Below are 21069 nucleotides of genomic sequence, written 5' to 3' on the forward strand. Positions count from 1 at the left end.
TCTACACTTACTGCTTAACCACAGGTCTCAAACTAGACGTTTTATTTCTGAGACCCAGAATTGTGTGGTGATAGCTTGCAAACAAAAATACGTCTCTAAATGGGGAAATTTAGACAAAGTGTAATATGTAAAAGATTATTTTTATGGCAAGCTAGCTCTTAGGAGGAAGCTGTTGCTAATACAATCTGCTTATAAGGCCCGCCTAAATCTGTGTAAAGTGTATACAGTTGGAGTTCTGCTATAAGAACAGGTGTCTTAAGTGAGAAAGATCTGGGTTTAAACCCTTGCTTGGGCTTCATCAGCTACATGTCCATAGATAAACACCTGTGTTTTATGAACTTTAGTTTACTTATTTGTAAAATAATACCATCAACATTTATACACATGATAGAACCAACGAAGGAAAAAAAGTTTATGTACACATATATGAAAATATATTACACAGGAGATACTAAATAATGCCAGCTTGCTTCTTCATATCCAAGACTACAAATTCTCAAAAGGCACCACGATTTTTCCTAACTCATAAGCCAGTGGCAAGGACAAATGGATAAGGACAGGAAAAAGATGAAATATACAGAAAGAATACTTCTATTATACGACCCTTTTGGTAAGGGATACTAAATGAAGTCTTTAAAACTCCTTTAGTGAAATACAATTACATACAGGAAGATGCATAAAACAAACATATATGGTATAATGACTGATTACAAAGTAAATTACCCACATACCCATTACCCAAGTCACAATATGGAACACGGCTAGCACCCCAGCGTCCACCATGTCCCTTCTCGATAATACATTCCCACCCCTTGGTGGTTTCTACTATGTAGAGTTCCTTTTCATTATAGTTTCCCTACCTCGAAAAAAATGTAAATTCATTACGTAGTTCTATGAGAATATTTCTCTATCTTATAATCTACTAAAACTAAAGTTAAGGGCAACTGTTTCCAGTAATGTACAATTTATGAAGATAAAAACAATCTGGTCAAATAGTGGTTAATATGTGAGAACAAAGAGAAGAATTTGAAAAAACAAGATTTGCCAAATGAAAGATCTTAATTTTTATCTTCTTTGGGTTTGTCAAATTTTCCTGAAAACAGACATGCCACAATTCACATCTATGGAGTTATTTTATTCTTTGGTAGACACAATAAGGACAAAAATAAGAAGAAGAAATCAAGAGGACAGGAGACAAAATAGATAATATATTCCACCCTCTCTTTCCTTCTAAGATTTTTATCACATAAACATGAGCTAAGTAATTCAGGAATTTCATCCAGAAAATCTTAAGGGCTATTTTAGGTCTAACAAAGTGACTAAAATGTAAGAAAGTATTTAAGTAACAAACAAACAGGCTGGTAAGTCTCAATGTGAAGACGGACTATATACTAAAGTTAAAATCTACTATAGGGAAACGGACTTGGCCCAGTGGTTAGGGTGTCCGTCTGCCACATGGGAGGTCCGTGGTTCAAACCCCAGGCCTCCTTGACCCGTGTGGAGCTGGCCCATGCGCAGTGCTGATGCGCGCAAGGAGTGCCCTGACACGCAGGCGTGTCCCCCGCATGGGGGAGCCCCATGCGCAGGGAGCGCGTCCGGTAAGGAGAGCCGCCCAGCGCGAAAAGAAAGTGCAGCCTGCCCAGGAATGGCGCCGCCCACACTTCCCATGTGCTGACGACAACAGAAGCAGACAAAGAAACAAGACGCAGCAAATAGACACAGAACAGACAACCGGGGGATGGGGAGGAATTAAATAAATAAATAAATCTTAAAAAAAAAAAAATCTACTATACTGCTGTGTTATATAGAATACTCTTACAACTTTAAGGGGATAATCAGTATTGATAAGTATATTAGTAAAGTACTTTAAATGCTGGTGAAAACCTTACTAAAGAAAAAATTTTCCTTAATTGTGAGAAGTAAATTAATGGAGTATTTTTTATTCCTATTTATTTTTATTAACAAAATAATTGATTTTGGCTTATTAATGAGTTTAATGGATTATCATTTACGTACTAACTAACCTGATTAGAAGCACTGGGATCTTCAGAAACTGAAGAAGGCATTTCAAAAGGGGCAGGCCATGAAGCCCCTTCCGAGTCATTTGTCTGATTTGAACTGGATGAGTCCTGCTGTTCTGCAGCAGATGGCACGGGCTGAGCAGCTCCATCACCATTGATACTGGCCAAGTCAGAAATAAAAAACATCAAATTGTTCCTAAAGTTAATTATATATATATAAAACAGTCTGCCAGTTTTCACAAACTAGATTCTGTGATCAAGCAAACATCTTGGAAAAAGGAATATAAGACACATTTTAAGAATATTTCAGTGGAAAAACTTAAATTATTACTTTACTAGCTTCAAACTAAATTTTAGATCAGAATTTCACTTTTCCTCTGAAGATAAACAAGCAGCAAAGTACCTGTAATATAAAAACTTGGAAAGAATAGCCTTCTGATACCAGTGCTCTTTACTCTTCTTCTTCCTCTGCCACTTCTGGTCAATAAGCCTTTGATAAAACTCTTTTAACCATGTCCAATCACCAGTCTGAATAACAAATTATCAAATAAATACAACGTACAGTTAAAACAATTTGTTACCAATTTCTCTTCTGCAGGAAAGACTCTTTAGTTTTTGAATGTTTCATAAACACACACTCATACAACAAGCATCTTTCTAGATTCAATGTCATGCCACCTCTTTTGGACAACCTCCCTGTCCTCCTCGACTCCCCACGTTGAGAGAGGTGACCATTCTCTGTAACATTTTCATGGAATAAGGCCCACTATGCCCACAGTATTGAAATGATTGTGTTTATAACCCCAAACCTAGAAGCTGCTAAGAAGCAAGGACTGCAGTTTACTCCTTGCCACGTTCCAAGACTGACCCAATGCCTAGCACATAACTTATAGACTGCACTGCTCGTGGTATTTATTTTAAATGTCAATTTAAATAACTGTAACTGATTTTCCTTTATCAAAGCATTATAAGAATAACCTTTGAAGAGTGGCCTATGGACTGGCAGGACCCATGAACGTTTTGTTACTATGCCAAGACAAGGAAATGGAGAGTAAGTACTAGGAAACTTTACATCACTCCAAGATTATTACTGTATTTTACCAAAGTATCAATCCTCGACATTATGGGGGGAAGGAATAATCCTTTACCAACATACAGTTTAAGACAATCAATTAATTCCAAAAGCAATTTATTCTTAGGAACAACTTTGAACATTTTTCACATTTCCCAACATCCATATTTTAAGAAGATCTCTTTAATAGAGACAAAAGACATTCAAAAATTCATTCAACTAATTCCCTAAATTTTACAGATTTTTCTCAACTTTCTTCACTTCACCCTTTTCCTTATAAGAATCCTGGTATTTAGTATCCAGAATGTAATTTTCTTCCTTATTCTCACTCTCTCCCCTATTTTTTCTTTATTAAAGCATTATCTTCAGTACAACCTCTCATTTCTTGATTACTAAATTACCCAACTGTTTTTCCACTTTGGCTTTTCTTTAAAATAAACTCTTATTTTTACTGTTCTTAAATTGTAAGAATTAAGCTTTCCTGGTTGGTCTTCACAGAAAGTATTACCTGAGACGATCTCATGAAGAGTTCTTGAATATCTAACTCATCTAATAAGAGAGTCCTTCCAATGCGATGTACTGCCATGCTTACGTGGGACTTGCTGTAGGGAATCTTCAGGAGCTTTTTTATGTTCTTTAAAAAATTAAGAGGAAAAATAGTTTAGAAAGACCTTTATACTATGATTTGTCATCTTTCACATTTCAGCTTCAGAATTTTCAAGCATATTTAACATTATTTAAGGTTATATATAAATTGTACAACAAAGAGCTACAAATAAACACATGGAAGACAGAGCTCTGAAACAAGAACCACTAACACACTATAAATAACACTATGCTAGTGTAAGTGACAGTCAAGCATTCATTTTTATGTGATAGAATTTCCTAAAATTAAATGTATGTGAGTCATACTGTTGCAATGACCTGGGCTTTCGAGACTTTAAGAGAAGCATCATTTCCAATTCTCATCTAGGAATATATAGAGCAAACCCAAACATTATCATCAGTTTTGATTTTTCCTATAAAAGGATAAATAACAATATAGTTTGGGGTTGTTCCTTCCTCAAGAAAAAGAGATGTGGTAAAAAGTATTGCTTTTAATAACAAAAAAAGTATTTAATAATCAGATGGTTTTACCTTAATCACTAATTTTACTAAGACTATTAGTTTATACAAAACAGAGCATGGCACAGAACATCTAGCATAAAAATACCCCCAGAATTACATTAAGTAGTAATACTTACTTCAGAGTCAGAGACAACATCCACATCATTTCCAACTGAATCAATAAAGTCATAAGCCATACCAAAACTAATAGAAGGAAAAAAAGCCATGGGTTAAAAGGTCACATTCAAAATGCAAGTAGTTTAAATAAAGCATACTATATTTCATTACTTTACTATATTTTTCCATATTTTAGCTTCTCTGAAATCAGGATGCTTTTCACCATTAGAGTTGGTTATTTTTTCTGTCTTATTGGTACATAAAATAACGGTGTGTCTTAAAATCAATGGCATCTTTTTTTTTTTTAATTTTTTTTTAAAGAAGCTATTTGTTTTATTATTTATTTTATTTTATTTCTCCCCCCCCAGTTGTGTGCTCTCCATGTTCATTTGCTGTGTGTTCTACTGTGACCGATTCTATCCTTATCAGTGACACTGGGAATCTGTTTCTTTTTGTTGTGTCATCTTGCTGTGTCAGCTCTCTGTGTGTGTGGGCCATTCCTGGGCAGGATGCACTTTCTTTCGCGCTGGGCGGCTCTCCTTATGGGGCGCACTCCTTGTGCGTGGGACTCCCCTTACGTGGGGGACACCCCTGCGTGGCAGGGCACTCCTTGCGCACATCAGCACTGTGCGTGGGCGAGCTCCACACCGGTCAAGGAGGCCCGGGGTTTGAACCGCGGACCTCCCATGTGGCAGACGGACACCCTAACCACTGGGCTAAGTCCGCTTCCCAATGGCATCTTACATTTGGTGAAATACAGCAGTAATCAACAGAAGCAATTAGTAGGAAACATTAACAATTATTTTTTAGAATCACTAAGCCCCAAAAAATCTCCAAGAGAAAACAGCCAGGTTCAAGATTTGTTTTTTTCAGGTGGTGTGATGATTTTATGTGTCAACTTGGCTCCGTAATAACGTTTTGCTGTTTGGTTCAACACTAACCTAGCTGTTTTTGTGGAGGCATTTCATAGGTGGGATTATCATCTACAAACCATGGACTTTAAGGAGCTAACCCTCACTAATGAGGGTGGGTCTCATTCAATCAGTCAGAGGCCCGAAGAGCAAGAACAGAGGGTTCCAGGGATCAGAAGGAATTCTGCCTCAAGACTCCACCCTCCATGCCTCTCAATTTCCAAACTGCCAGCTTCCCCTAGGAAATTCACTTAGACTTCAAATCACTCTAGAATGCAGACTTGACAGCCCCTACAATTGTGCAAGCCTATTACTTATAAGAAACCTCTTCTTATAATTCATATATATGTCTGTAAAATATATATGTATGTATATTTATCTGTTGGGAACCCTGACTGTTACAGGTAGAGTGGTAAGAAGACGAGAAAGAGGAAAACCACCAGGATTTTAGTTTTGGGGATTGTATTAGTAGTGATATCCATTATTACTCTTTTAAATATATATATGTTCCTCACACCAAATAGCCAGAAAAAGAACATAAAAAACAAAATCTGAGCACCCAACTTGTGTCAGGAACTAATTGAGGCACATCCAAATAGACCAAAACTCTAAAAGGTGGTGATGTCACATTTTCTAGTCAGTAAGTGGCAAAGTCAGGATTACTCACGCAGGACTTTTTAACTTCAAAGCATGTGCCTATGATACCATGTGGTCTAGACAATTTATTTAACCTTTCTAAGCTTCAGTTTTCTAATATACAAAATAGTTAGCAGTACCTACCTCAAAGGATTGATGGAAGAATTAAATGCAATAAGCATGTAAAGTATTTAGCACAGTGTTTCTATACAGTAATCATAATTACCATTTAAATCACCTCATAACATTTAACTGTGTTGATATACCATAATTTGTTAAGTCATTCTTCTAAAACATTTAAGTTTCTAACTTTTTATTAGTACAAACAAAATGTGGTAAATTCAACTTTTTAACTTCTGAGGCATTACTTTCTTAGTGTAATTTCTAAGCAGTATGGCTTTCAAAGTACTGATGAACTTATAGTTCTTGCTGTATCTTCTGTGAAAATGTTTTAGGCTCAGTCACTAAAAGGAGAAAAAAAAAGAGATCCCCATACTTTATGTGGTCTCTAAGTTGCCAGGCTACATTCTCAACTCCAAATATTCCAGAAGAATTTCTAGAAAGTGTCAAAGTCAGGTGTGTACATCACCCAGTATGTTGAGTTTCCTACATTAGGATTTTCCAGACCAGACAATCCACCACCATTTAATGAAAAACTCCATAGAATAGGCGACCAATGTTAAGGCTTTTCCTCTGCATGTATCACCATGATTCTTTATAGTTACATATTCAAAAGGTATCTAAAATAGCTAAAAATAAAACAGCTGATTGAATTTTAATGATCAAAACTCCAGCTTTCTTAATTACATACAGTCTCGAAACAAGAAAAACATGCAACTAATATCTTCATGTTATCATCTACTATCAGGGAGAAAAAAGGACTTTGAAAATCAAATGTGACATTTCTCAAATGAAAATTTTCAACAAGTTGACAATGGTCAAAATTAAACTAAAAAAACAAGTATTAAAGTTTTAGTGAAAATGGAAGGGAAGGTAAAAATGACATCGATTAATATCTACCTTGAAAATGGCTTGCTTTTCTTACTATTGCCAAGAATGGTAGTTCCTGCAGGCCCTAGTTTGGCACTTTCCCGTAGCCAGTTGGCAGGTGGGAGTTTCAAGTCCGTTTTCTCTTCAAGGCGGGCAAATGCTGTCCGAGGAGGGGCTGAAGAGTACTTCACCACGGCTCGGCTCTTCACTTCACTGCCGCCAAGAAATAAAGCTGTTCTCTAAGTAAAACATTGAGTGAAATGTTAATGACCATTACTAGGGATGAAAATCCCATCTTTATTATAAAACAAAAACAAGAAAACTCCACCACATCAGACTCAGTAAGGAGCATATGCTGCATATTACTAAGACCCTTAATAAATGTATTGCAACATCACATTTGCTTGTAGTTCCTTTCCACATAATTTCAAAGAAAAACGATGACCCAAGGAGTATGATAATTATGGTCATCAGCCAGGAAACAGGCCAACCAATCTACTATAAAAAAATGTATTCACATAAAGCATGGTAGCAGAAACCAAGCAGTCAGAAGTGTTATGTTGGGAGCTGATGCTGCTCAAGTGGTTGAGTGCCTGCTTCCTATGTACGGGGTCCTGGGTCCCATTCCCAGTACCTTTAAAAAAAAAACCCAAACAAATAAAACCCAACTTTCATTGGGGAGCAGATGTAGCTCAGTGATTGAGCACCTGCTTCCCATGTACGAGATCCTGGGTTCAAACCCCAGTACTTCCTAAAAAAAAAAAGTGTTGTTATTTAAAGGCTGAGTTTAATAAAGCCTCTGGTGAATATTAAAGAAACTGCATTTTGACTTCAATAATATACACTTTTTTTTTTTTAAGGTCTGTATTAAGGTATCCGGGGCTTTCTTGTTTTCAAGCAAGTATTCAGCAATTGACTTGTAAGTTCATTACACAAATACTAACTCCAGAGTAAGGCATTCACTTGCACACCCCTAAGCGGCTGTTGTCTGGGTTCACTTTCCAACCTTCTTTTGGCCTGGCAAACTCTCTGCACCCTTCAAGAGTCTGCTCGTAATCACAAAGCCGGCAAGCCTCTCCCTAGCACACACTCTCTTCCCTCCAGCTTTGCCCGACAGTGCCCTGTTTTGGAACCGTACATTTACTTGTGTACGCTCCCTGAGATCAGAGATCGTGTCTAACTCGCCTGTCGCTTACCACCTAGTGGGAAGCCAAAATGCTTCAGATAAAAACCTGACGACGGGCACCCAGACTTCCACTCCCTGTTCCTGGGGCTGGCAAGGGGTTGCGAGAGGAGTAAGAAGCTGCCGGGAACCGTGACATGCCTCCCCTGAAGAGCCGGGCAGCTCCGGGACCCCTGGCCGATCCCTCCCCGCGGAGGACTCACCTGTGCAGAATGTTCCTCGGACTCTCCCTGGGGCAGAAGGCTGAGATTTCCCCGCACATCTGCCCCGGCTGGCGGAGCTTCGGCCCCGACCTCCTTAGTATCCCCCATCACCTCAGTTCAGAGCAGGCGAAAGTACACCGCAGCAGCGACGGGCAAGAGCCCGGCCCAGCTGCAAGGCAGCTTCAGCAAAAGAAGCGCAGGAGACCCTCGGCAGACTGCACTTCCGGCGCCTGACAGGAAGGAATTGTGGTGACGCAAATCAAATCTCGCGACCTTTGTCCCGGAAGCCCGGCCCCGCCTCTCTCTGAGAGTATAACCTTCTTTGCGGCGGGTGGGCGGGGTGGGAGCTGTGGTGCGCCTGCGCCTCGAGGCGCCCTACCACTTCTCGCGGGATCTGAATGTCAGGTGGCGTTCTTATTGCCCTGCTTGTCTTTCTTTGTTGGCCAATAGTTCTCCGGACGTGTGTTTTGGCGAAAGTGAAAGCCGGCGGAGCCCTCCCTGCGTGGGCGGGGAAATGCCGCTCTCAGAGTAGTGGGCGGCTCGGTGTTGAGTAAATCAATGAAGTGGTAGAACGCCTTCCTCCACAATCTCAAATGCCCCTGGTTCGACAAACGGGCGCCCTGAGGTTCAAGAATGGAAAGGCTGCCCCGGTGAGGGTGTCTGACCGGCGTCCTCTTCCCGGCGTCACAGTGCCTGGCGTGGACCCGAGAGTCGAGGAAAGGAGCAGACGCGACCTCGGTTTTTGCTGCAAGAATGAATTTCGAAAGAGGTGGCACCCGACCAGGGTTTTGAAAGCATTGGAGTTTGCCGCTCGGTGGTTCGTGGACCATCTTCTGAGACCTATTCGTCAGTCCCCAGGGACCTAACAGAGGGTCCTCCGGGGGCTTCGCGAAGGCTTAAGTCTGTGGGAAGCACCTGGGGATGTGATTAAGATGCAGATTCTGATTCAGTAGGTGTGGGCTGGGCTGAGAGTCTGTGTTTTAACGAGCTGCCAGGAGATGATGCCAATGCCTTGGAGGGAACAGTCAGGGCCGTCTTAAACCTTCCCTGGTCCAAGCCTTTCTTTCCTTAGGCCTTCACACCAATAGCATATCAAACTGTTAAATGCAGCCACATACCTCATAAAAATATATTTTGGGGGGATAAAGTTTTCTGGTTTGTAGTAAATCGTTGAAAGATTTAAAAAAATTTACTATCTCAAATTGTAAGTTACATCTGATGTAAATATTTTTTAAAGATTTATTTTTTATTTATTTCCCTCCCCTTCCCCCCCTCCCCCAGTTGTCTGCTCTCTGTGTCCATTACCTGTGTGTTCTTCTGTGTCCACTTGTATTCTTGTCAGTGGTGCCAGGAATCTGTGTCTCTTTTTGCTGTCATCTTGCATCAGCTCTTACTGTGTGTGGCACCACTCCTGGGCAGGCTGCACTTTTTTGCACAGGATGACTCTCCTTACGGGATGCCCTCCTTGTGCATGGGGCTCCCCTAGGCGTGGGACACCCCTGTGTGGCAGGGCACTCCTTGCACGCATCAGCACTGTGCATGGGCCAGCTAACCAAATGGGTCAGGGGGCCCAGGGTTTGAACCTTGGACTGCCCATGTGGTAGGAGAACACTCTATCCATTGAGCCAAAGCTGCTTCCCTTATTGTTTATTTATATTTTGCAATCTGATTTTTCTTTCAAGTAATTCGTTACTTATAGTAAAAAATTGAACAAAATGTAAATGTCTAAAATAGGTTGATTTAAGTCAGTTTGTACATCATAATGAAATCCTATGTAGCCATTACTTGTCTTTCAAAAATATTTAACATGATTAATATTGTACATGATGCAATGTTAATTATTAAATGACATTTTGAAAAGTAAATATAGAGGGACAACCAGCAAGATAGCAGTAGAGTAAGGAGCTCTTAGAGTTAGCTCCTGCTATGGAGGTGTTAGTAAAAACATCCAGAGCTATCTGGACCTAGCTAAAGCACCGGTTTGGGGTGCTCCAGGAGAACAGGAGACCAGAAGAGCATCCTGCAACATTCTTGAAGGAATGCAAGGAGGAGACTGCTCATCTGTAGAGAATGTTCATGAGTAAAGCCCTCCATGGCACAGAGGCCAGTGCCCAGCCTTCACTGGAGGCACAAGCTACCTTGGGAGCTGTTCTGCGGCTGGAATTGAAAGTGCCTCTTCCCAAAAAATGGGAGAGGAAGAGACGGTTGGGCACCAACTTCAGCTACTGATGAGTAAATTCAGTGGGCTAAAGCATAATCCCAAAAACATCTGATGTTTGAACCTATCCAAGTCAGAAAGAGGCCAGTAGTCACCATCTTAACTCCTTACATGGAATACCACAGTGCTGGTAGGGACCAGCTTCTTTCCATCCAGATCAGATTGCAGCTCGAGCCTAAACCCAACCTCACCTCTGGCAGGGAGGAATCGGGGGGGACCTGCACCAGCCTCTCCAGGAAATTACCAGCCAAGCTCCAGAGGCTGGTGATTATCCTACTCTGGCAGCACACGCTGCCCCAGGAGCTATTCTGTGGCTGGAATTGGAAGATCCATTTCCCAAAACTGGGGAGGAGGAGACAGTTGGCCACTGATTTTGGCTACCAATTAGTAGACTCGTTGGCTAAGGTATAACCCTAGGAGCAGCTAAGGTGTGAATCTAAGTCAGAAAGAGGCTGGTGGCTGCCATTTTGACTCCACCCCCAGCATTAGGGGAAGCTGGGCTGACCAAAAATCACAGTACGGTAAGAACCAGTTTCACTCAGATTGGCCTGCAGCCCAAAGCTAGGCTTCAGCCCCACCTCTGGCAGGGAGGAGGGCTGGCTGGTCCTGCACTAGCCTATCCCGGTAACTGCAGGTATTTTTGACTGGCACAGACTGAATAATGGAAAGTCTACTGGGGCAACTCTGGTCATCATGGACCCGCACTGCATATATTGCTGCCCACACCAGAGACTCCATCCCTACCCCAGGCAAGGGAGAAAGGGGTATTGAAGTTTCATCAGTCTCTCTGGGCAACTACAGTCTAGGCCTGCATGACTTGGATTATTCCACACACCTGTAACTCTCTGTACGTCTGGCAAAGGAGAAAATTGGGAGAACCTTCATTGGTCCCTGGGGCAATGAGGGCAGCTTGAGTCTCCACAGCTTATAGCGCCAACTACATCCTTGGATTCTGCTGTACAACCAGCAAGGGAGAAAGGGGCAAGAAGCCCTAAACTAAAGAGAAAAACTGCACCCAGAATAAATACTCTGGTAATCCAGATGCCAAGACACCAACAAAAAATTACAATGCACACCAAGAAACAGGAAGCTATGGCCCAGTTAACAGAACAAGATAAGCTTCCAGATGGCATAAAGGAGTTGAGACAACTAATCATAGATGTTCAAGCAAATCTCCTTAATAAATTTAATGAAATGGCTAAAGAGATTAAGAATATTAAGAAGACACTGTATGAGCACAAAGAAGAATTTGAAAACATATATAGAAAAACGGTAGATCTTATGGGAGTGAAAGGTACAATAAATGAAATTTAAAAAACATTGAAATCATATAATAGCAGACTTGAGGCAAAAGAAAGTATTGGTGAGCTTGAAGAGATGGCCTCTGAAAGTGAACATATGAAAGAACAGATGAAGAAAATAATGGAAAAATTGAACAAGGTCTCAGGGAACAAAATAACATCAGAGGACAGGCAAACATATGTGTCATTGGTGTCCTAGAAAGAGAAGGGAAAAGGAGTAGAAGGAATATTTGAAGAAATAATGGTAAAAAATTTCCCAACCCTATTGAAGAACATAGATATCCATGTCCAAGAAGTACAATGTACTGCCATCTGAAAAAATCCAAATAGACCAACTCCAAGACACATACTAATCAGAATGTCAAATGCCAAAGACAAAGAGATAATTCTGAGAGCAGCAGGAGAAAAGCAATGCATAACATATAAGAGATACCCAATAAGATTAAGTGCTGATTTCCTACCAGAAACCACGGAGGCAGGGAGACAGTGGTATGATATATTTAAGATATTACAAGAGAAAAAATTCCAACCAAGAATCTTATATCTGGCAAGACTGTCTTTCAAAAATGAGGGTGAGATTAGAATATTCACAGATAAAGAGAAACTGAGAGAATTTCTAACCAAGAAACCATATTTTCAGGAAAAACTAAAAGGTATGATAGAGCCTGAAAAGAAAAAGACAGGAGAGAGAGGCCTGGAAGAGAGGCAAGAAAGAAGATTATACCAATAAAAGTAGCTAAAAGTATCAAAAGAGTGGTGAAAATAAAACATTACAGATAAAACTCACATAGTCAGGAATAAACTTCACCAACGATGTAAGGCATGTATTCAGAAAACTGCAACTCATTGTTAAGAGAAATCAAGAACAGCCTGAATAGGGAAGCGGATGTGGCTCAACTGATAGAGTGCCCACCTGCCATATGGAGGGTCCAGGGTTTGATCCCCAGGCTTCCTGACCCGTGTGGTGAGCTGGCCCATAGGAGTGCCCCACATACAAGGAGTGCACCTCGCAAGGTGAGCTGTCCCATGTGAAGGGAGCACAACCCACCCAGGAGTGGCACTGCACACATGGAGAGCTGATGCAGCATGATGTCACAACAAAAAGAATCACAGTTTCCTGGTGCCGCCTGATGATACAAGTAGACACAGAAGAACACAGTGAATGGACACAGAGCGGGGTGGGGTGAGGGGTGTGGGGGTGGGTAATGAGAGAGAAATAAATACAATAAATCTTAAAAAGTCCTAAATAACTGGAAGAACATTCCATGTGCATGGATTGGAAGACTAAATATCATTAAGATGTCAATTCTACTCAAATTGATATACAGATTCAATGCAATCCCAATAAAAATTCCACCTGCATTTTTTAAAAATTGGAAACACTATTATCAAATTTATTTGGAAGGGTAAGGGGCCCTGAATGGCCAGAAACATCTTAAAAAGGAAAAGCGAACCGTCATCTTCAGACTTTAAATCATATTACCTAACTATGGTGGTAAAAACAGCATGGTACTGGCATAAAGACAGATACATAGACCAATGAAACTGAACTGATGGTTCAGAAACAAACCCTCACATGTATGGTCCAGTGATTTTTGACTAGCCTGCCAAACCCACACAGCTCAGGCAGAACAGTCTATTCAACAAATGGTGCTGAAAGAACTGGATGTCCATAGGCAAAAGAAGGAAAGACGACCGCTATCTCAGCCTTACCCAAAAATTAACTCAAAATGGATAAAGAAATCTAAAAATAAAAGCAAGAACCATAAAGCTTCAAGAAGAAATTGTAGGAAAATATCTTCAAGCTCTGGTGGTAGGTGGAGGATTCTTAAAGGAGATAAGAGGAGGACAGAGATGGACTACGATGTTTAATGTATGTAGCAGTTTTAATTAGCTTTACTGTAAAAGTGTGGAAATGTATAGAGTGGATAGTAACAAACAGTGAGTAACAGTCAGTTTATATATCGGGATGAGACTGAAAATGGTAGTGTAGGTATGGAAATGCCAATTGATAGAATGCTAGAGAATAATCTAGGAACTGAATAGCACAGTAAATCAAGAGATGGATGAGAATTGTGGTTGATGGTACAGATGCAAGAGTGTCCTTTGTGAATTAGAGCAAATGTACATCACTACAGCAAGGTGGTGGGAATGTAGAGAAGCATGGGAAAAAATACAACTGGAGTGACCTATGGATTTTGCATAGCTGTAATAATATAATATTCTTGCATTTATGCCAAAGATGTACTGTGTTGACAATGGGACAATATGGAAAGTGTGAGCCAAATGTACACTATGGATGTGATAGCAATCAGATGACATTATCTATAACAAATGTTCCACCACAGTGTTGTATGTTGAGAGAGGGATGTTGTTTGGGAATTTCGCACATGTGCATGATTGTTTTATAAGTTTACAACTTGTGTCATAAAAAATATATTTAAAAAACAATAATAGGATAGGTTTGGGGAAAAATACGCCAAATGTAAGATAAGGACTATAATTAGTAGTAAGATTTTGACAACATTCTTTCATAACTTGTAACAAATATCTCACAACAATGCAAGATTTTGGTCGAGGGTTGATGTATGGGACCCCTGTATGTATGATGTTATGCATGTTTGCTTTGTAAGTTCACAACTTTTGTTATGTCTGTTCATATATAAATGATATAAAAATAATAATAAGGTAAGTTGAGGGAAAAATACTTTGGTTAGTAGTAATATTTTGACAATGCTCTTTAATCATTAGTTAAAAATGTTTAACAACAATGCAAGGTATTGGTAGAGTGAGTTATAAGAGTCCTGTATGATGTTATATATGATTGTTTTGTAAGTTCACAACTATTACTATACACTTATGTATATGTATGAGTGATACACTTCAGTAAATTAAAAAAATATATATACAATATGATCCCAGTTTTAAAAACATGTCTATATGTCTATGTCCATAAAAATGTACCTCTGAGTGGTAAGATGAAGTGATTTAAAATTCTTTCTCTAAAGTTTTCTTTAGTTTCCCATTTTTTCTAATTATGTATTATTTTATAATATATGATTTTTTAAGGTTTTATACATATATAGAACTTAGTTTCTGATAATCTTTAAATTCTGTTGTTTTATGATATAATTCTGTCTTTGCAGGAAGGAATTTCCTGAGTTAGAAGTAATTCTCTTAAGGACTCAAATATTTTACAGGTGCCTTGAAAACTAAGAGTCTGCCCCCTCATTGATACTCAGTGGGAAAATCCACTGAAAACAGCCAATGAAAAGGTAGGAAAGAATGGAACAAGGAGAATCAGGTACTCAGCACAGAAAAGGAGAGGTCAGCAGCAGAGAGAGGACCATTGGAGCTGAGGGGACCAGGGACTGGCAGGAACTCCCTGTGAAGGGGACCTTGAGGAAAATCTTTTCAGCACTCAGTAATGAGAAGTGACCTTGAAAATCTTGTCTGCCGTACATTGATCAGAGATCATCTATGAATCATCTGGTAATAAAGAACTTAAAGGAGTTGCCAAACTTAAAAAATGAATTTTGATATTTTATTTTACAAAAAGTGTTCTACATTTTCCCATCTTTCCTGTAATGACAAGGAACTGTCATTAGGATGTTATTTAGTAGATATTTTAAAATAAAATAAAATAAAATAAATAAAGCCCAATCTGTTCCATCGAGGTACAAGTGATGTTTTAATAATGAGTGAGAAAGTAACTGATTTTCTGAAGAAACTTAGACTATGGAGAAAACATTTTTGAAAGTAGATGTCTGGAATTCTTCCCATTGTTATGTGATTTTATTGCCAAAAAGATGTGCATTGCTTATAAAAACATTTGCACACTAAAAAGACTTTGGAATGGAATTTCCTAACCTCTTTATCTTCCAAATGGAGAGTTTAAGCTTAAAATACATTGAATTCTAGTGGGGAAAGTAGTGCAGAGGTGGAGGTGCTAACGGAAAGACAAGAGCAGACATCCTTTGGAAGCATCCAGCCTCATATGCCCCCCAACCAAACTTTTAAGATTTTCACAAAATCTATAAACAGCTTAATTGTTTTCTTCAATACCACTAGACAGCCTTCTCAGTATGCCCTTTGTCAAATGCTCTTTGTCAGCCACAAACTTATTTGTTTACCCCAAAAATGTGTCTAAGAGATTTACTATTCCCAGGCTGCTGGCAGTTAGTTCCTCTCTCCACTCTCTCATACATCCTGTTTGAAATTTTATTCACCGACAACAGTCTAGGGAACTTTCTTCCTCATAAATGAATAAAAATTGAAAACTGACTTTCTCTTGAGTTTTGACACTTTAATTAGTTTGTAAGAAATAGTATCAGACTTCAAAGAAGATGGAAATGTAACTAGTCAAATTTCTGTTTAAGTCTTAGCATAATTTTTGGATTTAATGTCTTGATTTGGTGAGCCCTAAGACTGTGTAATTCTCCCATGTAGGTGTACTTATCTTTGAGATATTTTATACTTTGGTAGCAATTAAAAACCAAGTTTTAAAATCAGCTGAGCTTAGAACAATGCTGAAAATTGTTTTATCACAAAATTTTAAACCAAGATTCTTAAAAATAAATCTTTTCAACCACTTTGCTCTGTAAAAAAAAAGAGAGAGCAGAACTATTTTGCTGTGAATAAATGAGATAAAATATTTTTAATATTTTATACTTTAATTTTTTTCAAATTTGTGCTTTTATATTAATGTATTAGTACTAGTATATAATTTTATATAAATATGCATAAATTGGGGTACAAGTCCAGAAAAAATTTTTTGACTGTTAACAGCAAGTGATGAAATTTGTAGGCCTTGCTTTTAGAAAGATACCATGATACCATGATATGAAAATCCAAATCCTAGCAACTTTTGAAAATAAAAGCAAGCTAGTAAATTCTACTTTTAACTTGACAAAAATAGGGATACGGACTTTGGACCAGTGGTTAGGGCATCCGTCTACCACATGGGAGGTCCGCGGTTCAAACCCCGGGCCTCCTTGACCCGTGTGGAGCTGGCCCATGCGCAGTCCTGATGCGCGCAAGGAGTGCCCTGCCACACAGGGGTGTCCCCCGTGTAGGGGAGCCCCATGCGCAAGGAGTGCACCCGTAAGGAGAGCCGCCGAGCGTGAAGGAAAGTGCAGCCTGCCCAGGAATGGCGCCGCCCACACTTCCCGTGCCGCTGACGACAACAGAAGTGGACAAAGAAACAAGACGCAGCAAAAAGACACAGAAAACAGACAACCGGGAGAGGGGAGGGGAATTAAATAAATAAAAATAAATCTTTAAAAAAAAAAAAAACTTGACAAAAATAGAAAAGTTGTAAAGTATAAGACAAGGCAGACCTGGAAGTGCAGTTTACCAATGTAATAACAAAACACCGTCAGTTATGAATATGGGATAACATTCCATAATAAGTATTTAATTGCTCTTCTGTAGACTAATTACATTTAAGCAAAGTATTTGGAACTATTTTGATTGCATTTGAAGGAGTTCTTTTTTTAGATACCTGATGCACTCAAATTCTTTGACAAGCTATACCTTTGATTTCAGAATACAATGTAAGTGATTGCAGGGGTGGCTACTCTGCCAGTTATTGCTTTCATAGCAGAAATGTTCTGAGAGTCTTTGTGAGTCTTATCCTCCAAAGCTGATTATTACCATAAACAAATTCTAAGAATGGTTTCAGTCAATGAGGTCTGCTCTTCAGGCACAAAAGTGGCCGGAGCCCAAGTGGCTAGTGACACTGTATGTGCAGTCAGGCTACAGGTGAGAAGGAAAGAATTCTCAAATGAAATTTCACATCAATCTACAGTCAGGACCTACTTGTGTGTCCCCTCTGCTTCTCCAACCAAAGGCCTGGGCTTTGTAGACCCTAATGAATCATTTAGCTATTAAGAATTTACCAGGAGGCTTCTGACAGAGTGAACAAAAAGAAGGCATCATTTAGTGCTAAAGCATCAAGTGTTGCAGCCACTGACTGAGCCTTTTTTCCTAAGCATTTCTGTGATTGTCTTCCCCATGGGCGTTGAAGAGATACACTTAACTTTCTCAGTGCAGTTCAGTCACCAGACACAAAGTGAATAGCATCCATTGTGTGTGGACGTTGGGTAGAACAGTAACCACTGAGTGAGCCACGGGTGTTACCCACAGATGACCATTTTTTACATATTTATTTACATTTTTTGCCTCTCTTAGAAATGGAGTTAGAATTCACAGATGTCATTATCCATCTGTGCACTTTTGTTTACCACCCAGAAGGCAAGAATATTGCATTTTAAGAGTATGGACTTTGGTTTTTTCTTATCACAAATGAATTGAGATGCTCTGACTGTTCAGTTTACCCGGAGGGCAAGTGCCAGTCACGCCTTGCTTCTAGGAGAACTTGGAGATTCTAGTATAATAGGCATTTTATACACAAAGTGGAAACCGTCATTTGTCATTTGTATTCATTTACTGCTGTGGCATTTGTTCCTGGAATCTTCCTTTCATCTGTCAACATTGGGGGAAGGACTGGCCTCATCTACATTTCAAATCTTATTCTTTTAAAAGTCCTGGAAATAAGAAGAGACAGCCACGAGTGTGTGAAGGGACACATGCGCTGTCTTGTTAGAGGGTCTGGAGCTTGTTTATCCAGAAAACTGGTTGGGTGTCATTGGCGTGGGTATTGTGGGTCATTTCGGGAAGGCCCGCATATGAAATCAATACAGCGCTCTGGGCATCTTGACTGTTAGTGATGCTGCTTTGCCCTGAATGTTGTCATCTTATCACACAGCTGCAGAGAGGACTTTCTGAGGGGTCATTTAGAACAGAATTGGGAAAAGGATATTCTATACTGGACTCACTGCCACAGGAAGACTTCTGGAACAAGGAAACTTCCACCGTGATGGCTCCTATGACCTGTGGGCAGGTCCTTTCTTGGTGGTGGTGAAATTTAAGGGGCATCAAGAGACATGTCCAAGAAGACTTCAACGTATGCCTTACCTCACATGTGACAGCTACCAGCTGGATTTACCAGATGAAGTAGAGGTGGGCTCGGACGGGTCCCATTCCCACCTGGGGAATGTGCTGGGAATGGGGCTTTATCCAAGAGGTAGTGCCTGGGTGGCATTGCTTGGGCCAAAAGCCTGTGTGGGGGAGGGAGCGTATAAATGCCGGGGGGAGGGTGTGTGGTTAGACAAGGGGGAGAAACCCAAAGGAAGGGACCTCTTTTCTTGTACACCCGCCTGGGACCTCCTCTGAGTCTGCAAATCAACTCTTTCCCCTTCTCTTTGCTACCTTCTTCAACTCTCTTCATCATGAAAAATTTCAAATACATACCTAAGTAGAATAGTGAAAAATGAACCTCTATATTCCCACTACTATCACACAGCTTTGATAATTATCAACAAATGGTAAGGCTGGTTCCATCTATCCTCCCACTTCTCCCTCTTCTCCAGATTAGTTTGAAACAACTCATTCTTAATTATACGTAATTTAATTCCCACCCCCCCTCCCCATCAGTGCATTTGTCTGGCCCTTTCTGTCAATCACTGTCTTAAGTCAGACAGTCTGCTGGGTTAGCTGTGAAAAGATCTTTTCTCAAGAGATCCCTACAAAGTTTTGAGAAAAATGTTTGGTTGACTGTTGTATGTTATTTCAGTTCAACAGTCACTGAGTCCTTGGCATCAGTGAAAGATATCAGCAAAACATTGTGGTGGCCCTCAAAGGTCCTGTGATCTACTTTTGGACAGAGAGGTACAGCAGTAAGTCCTCCATAACAAAAGGCAAAATGTGATAACTCAGAAAGGAGAAGGGTAAGGACCAGAGCTTGTCCTAAGCAGTGATAAGCACCCTGGACTCGAGGGGGAAAGGGAGTGGGTGGGCAGGAAAGGTATAGAAGTGAGTGATTGGAGAGGGATTCTGAAAGGTGGGCAGGGAGGGGGGCAGTACCCTTGAGGGGAAAGGAGAATCCCTTGCTAAGTGTGGAGATGGGAAGGGCTAAAGAGGAACTAACTCACCATTGGCCAGGCCAGATTAATGAGATTAAGCTCTCAGAGTAACCCTCAGGTTCTTTCTGCCTTAACAACTAGACAATTCGGATTTCTAAGTAAGGAAAAAGAGGCAACTGGATTTCTGGAAGCATGACTGTTAAAAACAAACTCTGATTATACACTTTGGATAAATTGTATGGTATGTGAATATATCTCAGTAAAACTACTTAATAAGCAAATAATTGTGCAAGAATAGCTAGAAATAGCTATGTACAGCAGGGGAAACTAGAGATTGAGAGGTGAAGAATTTTCTTGTACCGCCTAGTTTTTGTTTATTATTATTATTATTGAAATAATGAAAATGCTTTAATAATGACTGAAATGATGAATGCACAGCTATGTGATTCTACCAAATACCACTGATTGTATGCATTGGATAAATTGCGTGCTTTGTTAATATATATCAATAAAATTAACTTGTTTAAAAAAAACATGCACTAAAAAAACCAACTCCAGACTACAATTGGGAAATATTTAAGAAGCCAAGATAGGCTTGATAGAAATTAGGCAGCAGGAGTCATCAAAGAAAACTCAGGTAGCTGCCTAAAATAAAATGGAATCTGGGTCTACTAGCCAGCTAACACCTTGTTAAACCTATAAATGATTCTTGTTTACTTCAAGTTAAGCCATAAGCCTTTGTCACTGAGGTCTGAAAATAGTTTTCCCCTCTGCCAGTGAAATTAAATACATGGACAGAAAATTCCTAACATTGTTTTCATGTTGAGGATAACAAAGAATACGGCGAGCTTTGGCAAAATGCTCACGTTTTGTGTATGTAATAGAATAGTAACTTGCTATTTCAAAACAATATTTGAAATATATTTGTCTTCATTACAAATATAACCATGTTTATTTTGGAAAATTCAAACAGCAAAATGTAAAAAGGCAAGAAAGCCATTATCCCCATACCCAAAGAAAATCATTTTAGATGTTTTGCTGTCATTTAATGATTTCAACGCTGACTGATTTCAATCATTTATTCCCTACCCACCCCCAATTCATGTGACTTATCAGTGAGTCTTGGCAACCAAGTTAATATCTCAGTTGACTTGAGTCAATTCTCCTTTTGAACTCAGATGTCAGAAAAGGCATAGGGGATCATCTCTATATCAAACGGAGAGATAAAGTTTATTCTCAGATACACATGAAATGAGGCTCGCACTAACATTTGCAGGGCCTGGGGAAAGTAAATCACAAAGGGAGGCCTGCATACCATATGCTAAATATTTCAAGTTATATATTAAGCTAACAAACTATTGAATGGAATATGTTCTAGGCTTCGT

At 39.7% G+C, this 21069-nt stretch overlaps 1 protein-coding gene across 3 annotated transcripts in view; it reads right to left on the reverse strand.

The window, feature by feature from the left end:
• EDRF1 (erythroid differentiation regulatory factor 1) overlaps nt 1-8928 on the reverse strand; it is a 43427-nt gene extending 34499 nt beyond the window's left edge. The window contains exons 1-6 of one of the 3 annotated variants that reach the window (XR_011648977.1): nt 8241-8473; nt 6885-7093; nt 4338-4404; nt 3602-3727; nt 2425-2549; nt 2025-2181 (exon numbers count right to left, since the gene is read on the reverse strand). Coding sequence is in view for 2 of the 3 variants with exons in the window: in XM_058298165.2 (XP_058154148.1) it covers nt 2025-2181; nt 2425-2549; nt 3602-3727; nt 4338-4404; nt 6885-7093; nt 8241-8348 (792 nt within the window). In the remaining variant the exon portion in view is untranslated. Of the gene's footprint in view, nt 1-2024; nt 2182-2424; nt 2550-3601; nt 3728-4337; nt 4405-6884; nt 7094-8240 lie in introns of all 3 variants that reach the window. The other 2 variants (XM_058298165.2, XM_058298164.2) reach the window with 2 other exon arrangements.
• Between the last annotated feature and the right edge of the window lie 12141 nt (nt 8929-21069).

This window comes from Dasypus novemcinctus, chromosome 6 (genome assembly GCF_030445035.2).
Source record: "Dasypus novemcinctus isolate mDasNov1 chromosome 6, mDasNov1.1.hap2, whole genome shotgun sequence".
NCBI lineage: Eukaryota > Metazoa > Chordata > Mammalia > Cingulata > Dasypodidae > Dasypus > Dasypus novemcinctus.